At 31.6% G+C, this 14,472-nt stretch overlaps 2 protein-coding genes across 2 annotated transcripts; both read right to left on the bottom strand.

The window, feature by feature from the left end:
• Positions 1 to 586: 586 nt before the first annotated feature.
• LOC126738850 (uncharacterized) lies at positions 587 to 13,275 on the bottom strand. The gene is made up of 4 exons (XM_050444311.1): positions 13,005 to 13,275; positions 1,286 to 1,519; positions 914 to 1,228; positions 587 to 855 (listed from the first exon to the last, which is right to left on the bottom strand). Exons 1-4 carry the CDS (start codon positions 13,129 to 13,131, stop codon positions 644 to 646), a joined length of 888 nt encoding a protein of 295 aa, XP_050300268.1. The 5' UTR covers positions 13,132 to 13,275; the 3' UTR covers positions 587 to 643.
• On the bottom strand, positions 2,262 to 4,105 carry LOC126738849 (uncharacterized). The gene is made up of 2 exons (XM_050444310.1): positions 3,861 to 4,105; positions 2,262 to 3,667 (listed from the first exon to the last, which is right to left on the bottom strand). Exon 2 carries the CDS (start codon positions 3,523 to 3,525, stop codon positions 2,593 to 2,595), a length of 933 nt encoding a protein of 310 aa, XP_050300267.1. The 5' UTR covers positions 3,526 to 3,667; positions 3,861 to 4,105; the 3' UTR covers positions 2,262 to 2,592.
• Positions 13,276 to 14,472: the final 1,197 nt, after the last annotated feature.

Raw genomic sequence — 14,472 nt, 5'->3', positions numbered from 1 at the left:
CAAGAATACATAGTTAAAAAACATTCGAAGTTTCAAGGAAAAATTCAAATATACTCACTAAAACAGTTCTTTTAGCATTTAAGTTGAAACCAAAGGACTGAGATCGCTCAGTCCTTCGCCCGACTCACTCAAGTTTTATTTTCTCTGCGAGGAGTGGGGCTCGGGTTTTGGATCCGCCCAAAGATAAACTGGTAACCTTTCCCCGAAGCCTAATCACAGAATAAACTTTCCTATCTTGAAATAAGTAAGAAATTCTTTAATCCAACCTCAACACCCAGATGCTACAGAGCAAAGAAGTATAAGAGCCAAAAGTACTATAGCACACAGTTGCAACTGAGAAGACCGGCAAGAGCAATAACAGCTAGTCCGGAAGAAACCAGTGTAACAAAGGAAGGTGAGTACAAGGGGTCCTTGGCGACATTGACGCTCTTGTTGATTCGATCGAGCTGGATGACGAGCTGAGAGAGAGGTTCCCTACTCCTTCAACAGAGACGCAGAATAGGCCTACTGAGGCCGTATGCAGTGGTGTTTGGAGAAGAACCCACTATAGTTCGTATTATATTGTCTTAACAAATAAACAGATGCAAATTTTTGAGGTTTTTATTTACACGTGTTGATAACAGGAAATTTTGGCATACTTTGTTTAATCATCAGGAAAAACTATACTGTCGACATCCGACATTTTAGATCTAATATCAATTTTCGGAGATGAAGTAACAAATGAAACGGTGCTGGCCCTAGGGTCAATACTAATTGGGGCAACTGTGGTAGAGGGTCGCGGGGGCGGTGGTGGAGGACGTGGTCTTCCTCTGGGGAATCCCAAGCAGTCGGCGCTGTGGAAGCTAGGGGAACTTTCTGAAAAAATCATACATTTAGGATAATTGATAATGTCCTGCTGTACTGATAAACTTACCAGTTTGCTTACTTCTTGTGTCAAAACATGGATACTGATGCTCTTGGACATTTAGTTCGGTAGACGCGGTAATGCTAATACTTCTTTGGGTGGTCGACTCGTCTAGTTTTGGTTTTCGAGTGGAAGTTACGACGTATTTAACATTCGGATTTGGCAAATCCGGTTGCTCATAGATTTCAATGACAGCATATTCGTTTTGGGGTTTCTCGGTTTTAGGGAAGAATTTCTTATCGCCGATTTTCCGGTGGTATTCTTCGCTATGTTGGAATCCAGGACCAAAGTCTACAGGAAAGGGCCCTATGACGTCATATTTTCCTGTAAAAAGTCAAAACTTGTATTTTGGTTGTGTTTTTTAAAGTATCTGCTACTTACCATTTTGAAATGATGGATGGTTATTATGGTTGTGACCCTTATTTTCAAAGTTTTGGGGATAAATTTCGTAATTTTCATTGAAATCGGGTCTGTCGTTGCTGGTGTATGACGGAATGTGGTGATGGTGGTGCGGTTGGAGTTTATTTTGCGAGTGGAAGTCATCGTATTCAAAATTATTGTATTTTTTGTTCAGTTCGCTGGTGATAAGTTGCTTTAGGAAGAGTAGGTTTGGTACTAGAAAAAAGTATTTAATTAATTTTCTTTAGAGTACAATTTAATTTATTTATTTATTTATCAACGGAAAACTCCGGTTATACATAAAAATACATAGAACTGTCATTTCTACGTCGAGAGATATATCTATTGTTATACCATAAAGTGGGGCTACTTTGTGACAATTTTTTAGGTTTTTTGATGATAAATCATGTAAACTTGCAAATAATATTATTTTAGATATACCAACTTATGGTTTCATATTTGTTCTTTCTTGATTCAAATCGATAACTCGACATGTGAAGTAGAATTTGAGAAAAAACAAAATAAAGTGTCACAAAGTCACCCCATGAGTCGAGGTTACTTTGTGATAGGGATCATTTTGTTTGATATTTAACGTGAAATACAATTTTGGCACAAGGTAGCACCCATGCTCTATTTATATACAAAAAATATATAATATTAAAATTTTAAATAAGGATATTTGATAGATAAAAGCACATAAATAATTACAAAATAACTTTTATTTTTCATGTCCAAATGCTCTTATGCAAAATATTAACAAAATGTTTATTAATGTGTAACTCTTATGCAAAATATTAACAAAGTGTTTATTAAACAAAAGAAAACTAAGTAATAAAACTGGTGGTAAATAATATATGATACACCTGTGATTTCATAACTATGCTGTATACGGTCGTAACTTGACCTGGAAAATACTTTCGTTCAAATTTAACAACGACGTACTTTACTCTGACTTTTCTGCTTTTTGGGCTACAGTTCTTTCTTCAAGTACCAAGATGCTAAAATCACTACTACTTATGCTTTTACCTGGTAGAACGTTTAGGCGCTTTCTTCTTTTGATCTGCCTCCCTTTGGTTGCGTCAGTCCTTACATTGGTACGGTATTGAATAAAACTATTACCCACAACCTCAGCTATTTCGGTATCTGCTGGTACAATACAAGTGCATAAACGGTCCATGACCTCGTTTCGATCTAAAGGATAAATGCCTGTCTTTCTAAAACCAGATCTTAGGCTATCAGGTCCTCTTTCTTCTAACTGACTCATCAGCTTTTTTAAAAGGCTTGGAAATTCATCCTTTGGTATCGAAGAGACTCTGCTGCCGTAGTTGCTTGCCTTCCACTCGTTTAAAATTTTGCGCCATTTTTGCTTCATTGGGCGGAAAAAAGGCCACGTCAAGTGGTTGGAGTAGATGCGTTGTATTAGGAGGTAAAGGTATAAAGCGAATATTATTAGTTTCACATGCTTCAATGACCTGCTGATTTAAATGCGAGCTAAGATTATCTCCTATAAGGGCCTTTCGCCCTTCTTGCCGTTTTAATATTGGCAGCATAAGATTTAAAAACCAATCCTCAAAAACTTGGTAGTCAAACCATCCCGAAGCCGTTCTATCATATGTCGCGTTTGCGGGTCCATTTTCAATCCATGTATTCCATAATTTTTGAGATTTATAATTAATATAAAGTGGATCTAATTGACCCTCGGCATTTCCGCATACCATTAGAGAAGTACAGGCTTTGGAAGAGTTTCTGATTCGCTCAGGGTACTTTGTTCCCCTTTTGGTTATTATTTTTGTCTGGCCTGGGTCGTCAACAAGGTTTGTTTCGTCATAATTCCATATATTTTCTGCAGGAATTCCTTCTAACTCAGCCTCCAAATTATCAAAGAAATTTTTTACATTTTCTTCATCAGTGGCAGCCCTAGCATGTGTAATATTCTGCGCGATTCTCTGTGAAAGTTGCGGTTGTCGCTTCAAAAAGGACTTGACCCAGTCAGGTCCTGGCATATTGTTTTTAAAAGGCTTAACTTTTTTGCCTTGACGTTCTATAGACGATTTAACTATACATTTTAGATCAAATGTGCTTACGGGATAACCAAAAGTTGACACAGTGATAATATGGGCGGCAAAGGCATCTTCTTCTTGGTCGGTAAATACTTTTTGTTGTCCAGGTCTGTTTTTGTGCCGTTCTTTAATTTTCAGCCATAAAGTATGTAGGTATACCATATTTTTCCGCAGCACCGCGTAATGATGTTCGTTTATTTTTTATATCATTAAGAGCTTCAGCTAACGTTTCTTCTGTATAGTTTTTGTAGCCCTTCTCCCTTCTGTAGCCCCCTCTTTTTTTTGTACGCCCTTGGCATTGTATCTAAAAGAAAACAATTTTTTTGGTCTTTGTTTAACAGGTAAGGGGATACTTTGTGACATTTTTTTGTTACAAAGTCGCTCGTCGTTTTGTACTTTTTTCGTAAAAATAGAAAAAACAAATTAAAAAAAAAACTCGAAGTATACAATTTTTACAGAAAAGCAAGCAAACATATTATACTTTAATATAAACTTACCTTAGTTAAAAAATCTTTCACGGTTTTTTGCGCTTAAAACACCTGTTTGCCTAATTTTCAACTCTGCTCTGGTATGAGGAGCGATGTTTTGCTACCGGCTTTTGTCATATTGACCTAGGTGACGTAGCCGGTACACTATTGTTATATGGAATTTAAATCGTTCTATCGTTTTTAGCGACCTGGTAAAAAAATTAATTTTAGTTAAAAGTGGCAATGTCACAAAGTAGGCTGTATAGTGTCACCAAGTAGCCCTACTTTACGGTATGATACTCCCACATTACGCAATCGAAGTAAGGCAGCTCATAAAATGAAAGTCTATATATTTCAACTTGAAAATTGAAAGTTGAAATATATAGACTTTGATAAAATCTTAGTAAAAAAGGGGAAAAACGGCGCAATTTAGCGGCCAATAAAATGTCAATATTTTTCATATTATTTTGGACCTGTAAAGACTTTTTCTTACCCATTGTTATTATCATAAGTCTGGCTTTCTCTAAGACATTCTGTCATAAAAAGCACTAAAAACACTTTTTTCATGATGGCGTCTTTCTACCACTTAGAAATGTAGTATGTACGTAAAAAAAGTAAGGGCGTGAGAACATGCTTAGAAGAAGAGGGAAGGGCACAATCAAATGACCAGTAAAATGCCGTTAAGAAATTTGAAACAGTCCGAATACTCCTGAGATTAACCGATAAAATCCGATATTTGGGAAAATGGTTTTCAATTTTTCCCGGGTTTATTTAAAAAGATGTAAATAATTGATATACCCTTCTTTGTCTTGCAAATTGATATTTACATAAGGCTTTTTCTAAAGGTAGGGAAGGGCATGGAGAAGGTGTTTTTATGTACTCGCTTACTTTCATCATGAAATATTGCGTGATTTCCTTCTTTGACAGTTAAATATGAAACATGGCAGCTGATCGCCATTTTGGAAAAAATCAAATTCACATATAGAAGATAATAAAGTTTATAATTTTATACATTATTCTAAAGGTAGCATCAAATATTTAACGATTTCAAAATGATAAAGAGGATTTTATTGCATAGGATATAATGTAATATGTTACGTGTAATTTAAATTTATTTATTTACTGCAATAAGTCACGAACTATTTCTAATTGAATAAATTTCTACGATCTGTTTATTATTTGCCATTAAATGTTATTATAAATTCTCAAAATGCCATTAACACAATGTATAATACTAATTATCCTAATATTCAAATAAAATTAAAAAACTGGTATTATTCAATTTCAGTTTAAATTACGAATGTTTTTTTTTCTATTTTTTTATTGGAAAATCCCATTTTCATTTGTACGGCTGTAATTGGTAATTGGCACAATAATCTTTTTGATTATTATTTTTTTAATATGACAAACGGGTTTTATGTAGGTGAATCCCGGAAACAGATGGTATCGGAAACAGGATATTGTCTAATGGAGAAAATATTTTACTTTAATTAATTATGGTTTTTAAATTAGTTTATTGAAATTATAACTACCTTTTAATTATTTTTTTTTACTTTTCTAAATATTCTCAATTATAATTTTTGGTTCAAAATGAAATTCATTCGTACATTTCATGCCACAGATAAACTTATGACAAAAATCATGTAGCGTAGTTCTATAATATTAGCGTCAGATAAAAAGAACCTAATTATAACGGTTCCAACTTTCAAAATAACTGCTATTTTTGTTTTCAGTACTGCCAATTTTTTTTTCTTGAAATATTTCCTATCGAATTTTTGAGTATATTTATATTTAGTATTTAACAAATAATTCGAATAATTAAAATCACGATTTTTTTTAAAATTTGGATTTCTGTCGTAATGAGCAATTGCAATTTCTTAAAAAAGTAAAATATCCTGCAGTTGGCAATGCTGTGGTGACTTAAAGACGAACCTGTTCATGCCGTAAATCAGGATGCATCGTGGAAGTACTACCGTAGGAGAGACGGGAACAGGAGAGAGAAGTTGATACATTACAGAATATTGCGTCACTATACTTAAACATAAAACGAAATAACCAAAGTCAAATGGTATTGATCGAACATTTTGTAATTTTTTAATATCTAATATTTTGATCTGTGCCATGTATTTTAGAAAAGTATTCAAGTGTACTTTTGTTGGTAATGCATTATTTCTTTGTTTTTTGTTTCATAGATGGCGCTGATTTTTTGGCAGTAAATGGAAAACACGCTTAAGCTATATATTTTCTAAAATGATCCGCTTTCACAGCAATAACAATAGAAAATTAAAATTTCTTAAAAAGGGAAATTTCCTGCGGCTGGGTCGTGCACATGTTGTTAATGATGAGTTTTGACTTGACAATATTTACATTTCAGAACATTACGTCACGACTATACTCAGATACAAGACAATATGGCGGCGCCATAAAAACAATATGGTGACTCACAGATTAAGGGTCATTAAATTCGGTTAATAAATGAAAATATACAACGATATTGCTTATAATTTTTTGAAAGTATAAATTATATGCTACATAATGTAATTTATTGACACGGGAGTAGCAAACGGAAAACGCCATTAAAATAGAAAAGTTTCGCAGCGACAATAGTAGGAAATTAAAACTTCATAAAAAGGATAATTTCTTGCAGCTCGGTAACTAAACATCTAGTCCTGCACATATTGCAAAAGATCATATCTGACTTCAGAATTTCGATATTTGATAAAATTACGTCACGACTATGCTCAGATTCAAGGCAAATGGCGGCGTCTTAAAAACAATAAGGCGACATACTTAAAAGTCATTAAACTGGGTTAATAAATGAAAATACAGGGTGTTCCGTTACTTTTACTAAGAGCACCTTTTTTATGTAAAAAGCATAGAAACATCATAATCTAATGCCCAAACGGGCAGAAATTAAAGTCTTAAAGAAATGGGCCTAAATTTACCAAATACTCCCCTGATTCTGAAGCCCCTGGTAAATATTTTTTTTATTTAGTAGGTTCAAAAGAATAAACGTACTAACAATATATTATATTTTATATTATATTTACCTCCCAAAATTGGTTGCGGTAGCTAAAGTAGTTCCGGAGCTATTAAAAAAAAAAATAGTTTTTAAAGGTTATTTACAAAGAGCTCTAGCTCCCTGAGGAAGCTTTTCCGGACCCATGTTTATATGAACTTTTGTTTTTCTTTTGACGTTTTCTATCTGCCCTAGAAGCTTGTAACATGATGAACGGAACACCCTATATACAACAATATTGTTTAGACATTTTTTTTAAATATAAAATTCTATGCTACATGGAGTAATTTATTGAAACTGGAGTAACAAACGGAAAACCCTCTTAAACTATATATTTTCTCAAAACTTCTGCTTTTACTGGGATAACTTTAGCCAATTCCAGAAGTCGTTGCCAATTCTTAATGGCTTTTTTTATCCATAGTCTAATAAAGATTATAGAGTTGAATTACTTAACATTTTTTTTGACATATGCATTCGTTTTCCCTTAAGGCTTGAGAACAAGGGCAATTCACTGTAGTTAACAATATCTATTGGTTGCAATTTAAGATGGTGTTTTCGCATGTTGCAAAGAATTGTTGACTTGACATTACCACTATCTGTAAAACGTGGCCATTTTAGTTCTTATCATATTTACTGGGTGTCCTAGATGTATTATATATACAAATGAAAAATATCTATATATACAAATTACTTAAATGTCTTAATACGCATCTATTATATTTAAGCCTTCAATGGTTTCAAAGATATTAACAGTGAAAGATTGATTTTTTTGCAACATAACGTTGTATCTAAAAATTGTGAAAAAATTGACAGCTGACAGTACTAAACGGTGTGTTTTCTATACCCCTCGTATGTCTAGAGCGTCTATAGTTCTTACAAAAATGGAATTTTGATGCACGTCATCAAGCTTAACATGTAAATAGTTGCCGACTACTAATATTTCTAAAATATTCTGAACTAAAATACATATTTTCGATCGTAAATTAACAATTTAAAGCATCAAAAATCACACAATGTACTTAAACGACAATTAAACCTGACAAATTCGAAACAATTTGCTATCAACAGTAGCAGGGTCGGTTAAATTTATACATATAGTCAGAAAATGTATATGTCAAACATAACATGTATCGGAGTTTATTTGGTATGAACTATAAATTATTTAGTTTCTAAATAGGTCTGGGACATCCTGTATATAACTGCATGAACTTGATATTAAGTTGTCAAAAAATTAACAAATAAAGCAGGAAATTATAATTCAATTACGATTTAATCACACAAAAACACAATAGATTAAGATTGTTATAATTGCCTGTATCATTATACAGCAATTATTATATACTTTTAAACTAAATAAAGGTTATATGGGCAATTATACCTTTTAATTTAAAATGTGGTTACTATACCCAGTGTTTTTAATAAATAATTGTATTATCATGAGGTTGGTCACATTAGCAAAATGTATACAATTATTGCTAACTGTATACAATGAAGTATTACGCCAAAATATTTGACTTTCACGTTTAATTTTTTCATTATTGATCATAATATTCAATTTTGCAAAATGATGTCGATAAATTTTTTTTCCCAAATAAAAAAACTTGTGGCGTGTTTATACAAATACTATTATTGCAAATATTATTTAAGCTTATATCAAGAATTCCATGCATTTCATTTGGATTATTAGCAAAAAGCTCTACTTTAAAATCACTTATAACATTAACCATGTCATTAGTAAGTATACTATGTCATTGAGTACTTTTAAAGCAAAATGTCTCCCATAACTAATGAACAGATCTTTCAACTATTGCAAGAGGTGAAGCTGCAAAGTAATGCTATTAAGATAGATGTGCAGACTATAAAGGATGATTTAAAGAATTTTAAAGAAAAAATAGAAGCTTTGGAAGATAGGATCTTGGAACTGGAAGTGGAAAAATTGGAAGTTAGTAAAAAATTGCAAAGGATTGAACAATCCAGTAAGAGGAATCAAGTTATCGTTTTTGGACTGCAAAAAAACGAAGATAATTTGGAAGACATAATTTATCAACTGTTAAGTGACACGTTGTCAGTCCAAATAAATCTGCAAAGTATCGACAATATTTACAGAGTTGGCAAAAAAGAAAAGGCCAATAGACCAGTTATTATTAGGTTTACTCGTTTTCACGCGATAATCTTTTCACAAAAAAGTTAGTTTTGATGTTTGAGCCCTTTAATTTGAAACAAGTTTTAATGGAGCCAACCAGAGTCATGAAATCTTCTAGTTCCCTAATTGATTTAATAGTCACTAATTATGACCAAATTAAATGCACTGGTGTTATCTGTTCTGATTTTTCCGACCACTTCGTAGTCTATTGTGAGATACAAATGGCCAAATTAAATTATAAACTAAAAACTATCATTTCTAGAAATCTAAAAAATATAAACTATAACCTATTTAAAAATGACCTTCAATCGATACCGTTTAATAATGTTTACAATATCGTTGATGTTAATCAAAAAGTCGTATTTATTAACAACGCTATAACTAGCCTATTTGATATTCACGCTCCTCTTAAGACAATTACATTGCCTAAAAAACCCTTCCTACCCTGGATTACAGAGAATATTAAGAAAATGCAAAAATTAAGAGATGCAGCTTTTCAGCAGTTTAAACGCACTAAACGTCCAGAAAAATGGGAATATTATAAATCATTAAGAAACTTAACAACAGCTTCAATAAGAATGGAACGCAAAGCCTATTATAAGCATAAATTTAAAAATTGCAGTACTCGAGAAAAATGGGAGGAACTTAATAAACTAACTCCGTCTAAGAAAAAAGATATTCCGGTGCAGTTTAATGATGTTGATCAATTTAACAATTTTTTTATAAACTCTACTATCTCAAATCAGCCTTTAGATCAGGAACTTTTACATTTTTATTCAACCAATAAAAAAACTGACATAGATTTCTCTTTGCAGTTCACAGCAGTGGAAAATTATGAGCTATTTAACATAATTAAAAAAATAAAAAGTAAAGCCTTTGGATCAGACGGTCTTAACATAACTCTTCTTGAGATTTGCTGTCCTCATATTTGCGAATATATTACACACATAATAAATAAATGCTTAGAAACTAACTATTTTCCCAATTGTTGGAAGGAAGCCATTGTCTTACCCCTTTCAAAAATAAGTAATCCTACTGACTATACACATTTTCGATCCATTAGTGTGCTACCAACTATGTCTAAAATATTAGAACGCGTATTGGATGTACAAATAAGGAACCCTATTAATAGATTTTCAATATTACCCATTAAGCAATCTGGATTTCGCAGTCGATATAGTTGCGCAACAGAAATGGCAGATATTACCGATGACATTTTTCGTGCCCGAGATAATAACAAAGTCACTGCTCTGGTATTGAGTATTAGATTTTACTAAAGCCTTCGATTTTTTAAATCATCAAATATTGGTAGCCTTACTGCACTACATAGGATTCTCAAATCATGCTATAGCTTTAATAAAGTCATTTCTAAGTAATAAGTCTCAAATGGTAAAAATTGATGCAAACTTTTCAAGTCGTCTTTCAGTTCTTAATGGGGTGCCTCAAGGTAGTATATTGGGGCCACTACTATTTAGTATTTATACAACATGCTTTCCTCAATATCTTGAATACTGTATCACTTCTATGCAGATGATACGCAGTTGTATCACTCATTTGCACCTTCTGATTATTTAACTGCTTTGAACCATATAAATGCTGATCTTGATGCACTTGTTAAAGTCTCTAGTAAGCATATGTTAAAATTAAACCCTAAAAAATGTGTAGTTATTCTCTTTGGAAGTAACATTCAAATAAGGACTATTTATGAAGAATTTTCTTTGTTTGTTGGACATCAAAAACTTCAAGTAGTTGAGAGCACCAAGAGCTTTGGTTTAACACTCGATTCACAGCTAAAGTTTAGTGGACACATATCAAATAATCTTAGAAAGTCGTATTGTGCTCTAAAAACCATGTACCCTCATCGACATTACTTAGATCTGAATATTAAACGTGAGCTATGCGACTCTCTTGTGTTGTCAAATTTTAATCATTGTGATGTGTTTTATGGACCTTGTCTAGATGGTCAAGACTTCTATAGAGTTCAAAAAATGCAAAACTCTTGTATTCGTTTTATTTATGGTATTAATAGGCGAGGTCATGTATCACATAAGCTTAATGATCTTAAGTGGCTTAATATGTTTAATAGACGTAAGCTACATTCCAGTGTGCTATTTTATAAAATTATTAAATACCGCAGTCCTCCGTACCTGTACAACAAAATTACATTTCGAGCAGACATTCACCACTTAAATTTAAGAAGTAAATCTTTAACTATTCCTAAACACAAAAATCAATTTTTCAAAAAATCATTCTCTTATAATATTTCTCATATCATTAATGCGCTATCACCCGATATAACTGATATTTCGAATTCCATTTATAGATTCAAAACAAAAGTAAGGCAAATCTTATTAGATAATCAGTAACATGCATATTAGAGCTAGAAGATTTATTTTTCATTTTTCTTGTTTATATTCCGTATTTAATTGTTGTATTGTTGTAATTTGTACCAAATCATCAACTACCTAGATGTAATGTATGTACATTATATCTAGTAGTTAGTTTAATTTATTAGTTGTTATTTTCATTCGTTAGTTTTATTTAAAAAGTAGTTTAGTTTAAAAAGTTTTTTATGTTGTAGCTATGTAGGTAGAACAGAAGAAGAGTCTGATACATTCGCTTTTATTTACCTCAATTATTGAATACACCTGTAAGTTTATATTCTATGTAATTTCCATGGTAAATAATAAACGTTATTATTATTATTATAATTATTACTATATAGCAGAAATAGAAGGGGACCTAAGACAACTCTCTAGAGTACTTCAATTTCGCTTATTAGTAACTCCCACACGCTATTTTTAAAATTTACTTTTTGGGACCTATTTTGTAAATAATACTTAAACCACATTAAAACTTTGTGCGTAAAACCCATTTTTTTTTCAATTTTATTAACAGATTATTTGTCGTCGAATGCTCTCTTAAAATCCAGAAATACAGTCAGAACTGAACAGAAATATTAATTACAGCAGATTCAGATGAGTGAAGTTTACGAAAACCTGATTAATTTATTACAAAAATATCGTTAGAATCATAGTGTTTCTGCAGTTGCTCTTTTACTGCAAGCTCTAAGACCTTTTCATAAACCTTAACCGTATTTTTTAGTATACACTTTAAAAGCCTTCCCAATAATCCAAAATGCTGCTTTAAAAATTATGTTTAAAAAACTATATAGATTCTCAACAAGTGACTATATAAAATAAAAAAGTTTAAATATTTTAAATGTAAGAAATCTGAAAATCCACTCAACTCTTAATTATTTGAATAAGATAATTTGTCCAAATAACGACAATTTACAAATTTATAACTTTAGATCAACAAACAAAAAATATATAATAATTCCCTTTAAACCTACGAATGTCACCCAAAGATTTATAACTTATTATGGTCCAGTGCTTTTTAATAAATATAATTTCATGCAGATTTAAAAAACCACTTTAATAAGCAGAAAATATTTAAAACTTAAACTTAAGAATTTTTGCTAAAAAACCAAATATATTGTAATCTATGGTTTTAATATTGTACTCATCTAACAAAATGCCGAAATTTTATTTCATTGATTTGATTGTATAGCCCTTGAATGGTTGTCGACATTTTTATCACAATCAGTCTATTTCGTTTTTCATACCTTTATTTAACCAAAGTTATGTGACAATTTTTCTTCAAAAAAGATATAGAGACATACCTTAGACCGATTTCTCTTTTAGGCTATCTTTTTTACCATGGAATTTAGGTACTAATAGTTTTGTGTATAAATTATTGTTTTTCTATGATTTTATATTGTCCTATGTGAAGGATACTATTTCGATTTTTTAATTCTGCAATAAAATGTGTTTGATAGCTTTCTTTTTTCTTTTTAAAAACAAAATCGTATTTAATCTTTAAACAAAAAAGAAATGCGAGCAGGATTTAACTGGGCGAACTGCATTGCTATTTTCCATGACTTAAAAGTTAACTTGACATAACTAGGTGTCCATTACTCATATACGAATTTGGTCAAAACAAAACTTACAATTTTCCTTAATTTTCCGCACATCTTCATCCGGTGTATGACTGTCATACTGCTGTCTTATTCCATAACAAAACCCTCGATCAAACAACACGAACAAACAAAACACTATTAATCCCAAAACCTTCATTATGGATACTAAACACACTGTGTATAAGCGCACCAAAACGGAAACTTATCGTGGGTATATTATTTAAAAAAACATTTTCTTGCAGAACCACCTCTATTTGGTCCGGTAGAGAACCACACTGGTTACACTTGTTTAACGTGAATGGTTTTATGTGGTTTTAGTTTCTGTATATACCAAGAACTGACAAAAGATATGCGAAATTTCTGATGAGAGTTTCGGGAAATCCCCTAGAAAGGTTACTGAATGAATAATATATGTATATATTGAATTTTGGCTTTTATGTATATTATATTATTTGGATTTTTGTCTGTATACCAGGGAGGAGAAAAAGTAAGCAAGTGCAAATGTATTATATTTTAAACATGTTTAATGCCCATTTTATAAAATTTAATAAGAAAATTATTGATGGCATAGGAAACATACCAACCCAGTTCTACCAATGTTACAATGTTCTAGACCTTGAGGAGATATTCCGGAAATGTTTCTTTATATAGAAATGTTTGTTGAATATTTGGCACTAATAGATAGATATTCCCTGAATAGACTAAGCTTACATAAACAACATACAACTAAGGTTTACATAAACTATATCTTTGCTTGGGATATTTTTCGCTAGATTTTCTTTCCTTCTTAATTTGGCCATAACTGGCCAAGGAGCTATTTAAAATATTTCTATGTATTATTTAAATATTAGTATAGAGGATTTCCTGAGGATGTATTTAAGGGAAATGATGTGATTCTGGATTAAGCATTTGGCGAATTAGCCCATTTCTGGTTAAGGCATTTTTTTCATTCTTTTTGTTAGCACATTATCACTAATCTTCAGGATATGCTCAACGAAACAATAAGAATATACTTAGAAGGGTTTTGTCAAAGAAAGTGTGCATCTTTTCCAATAGTTTCATATGAGAACAATTATTGTACCTTAAGTTTGTTTTGGATTACAGGTAATTTCGTGAACTTAAGTCCAGGAGCCATCATGTTCGGCTATAACTTAGCTTAGCTATTAAAAATATTTTACAACTAGAGCTACTAAAAATATTTTATATTTTTTGACTTAAATATAGAAGAATTCCTGAGAATGGATTAATTTGCGAGAAAAAACGTGGTTATTGGGTAAGGATTTGGATAGTTGGTGTGTCACTGTTCTTTAGAGATATATTCATAAAAGGGTTCATATACTTTTCTAACCTACCCGGTATAGCTTGATCCTTATATACCTGAATATTATTATTTCTTTGCTTTGTTATTAATTAGTATTTACATAAAGAAATGACTCATGATATATAGATGGAAACGTGAAAAAAGATGTGCTTTCAAGGTCGCGGTGTTAATTTAAAT

This window comes from Anthonomus grandis, chromosome 7 (assembly GCF_022605725.1).
Source record: "Anthonomus grandis grandis chromosome 7, icAntGran1.3, whole genome shotgun sequence".
NCBI lineage: Eukaryota > Metazoa > Arthropoda > Insecta > Coleoptera > Curculionidae > Anthonomus > Anthonomus grandis.
Note: the sequence above shows the minus strand (reverse complement) of the source record. Positions and strands in the feature narration are given on the sequence as shown.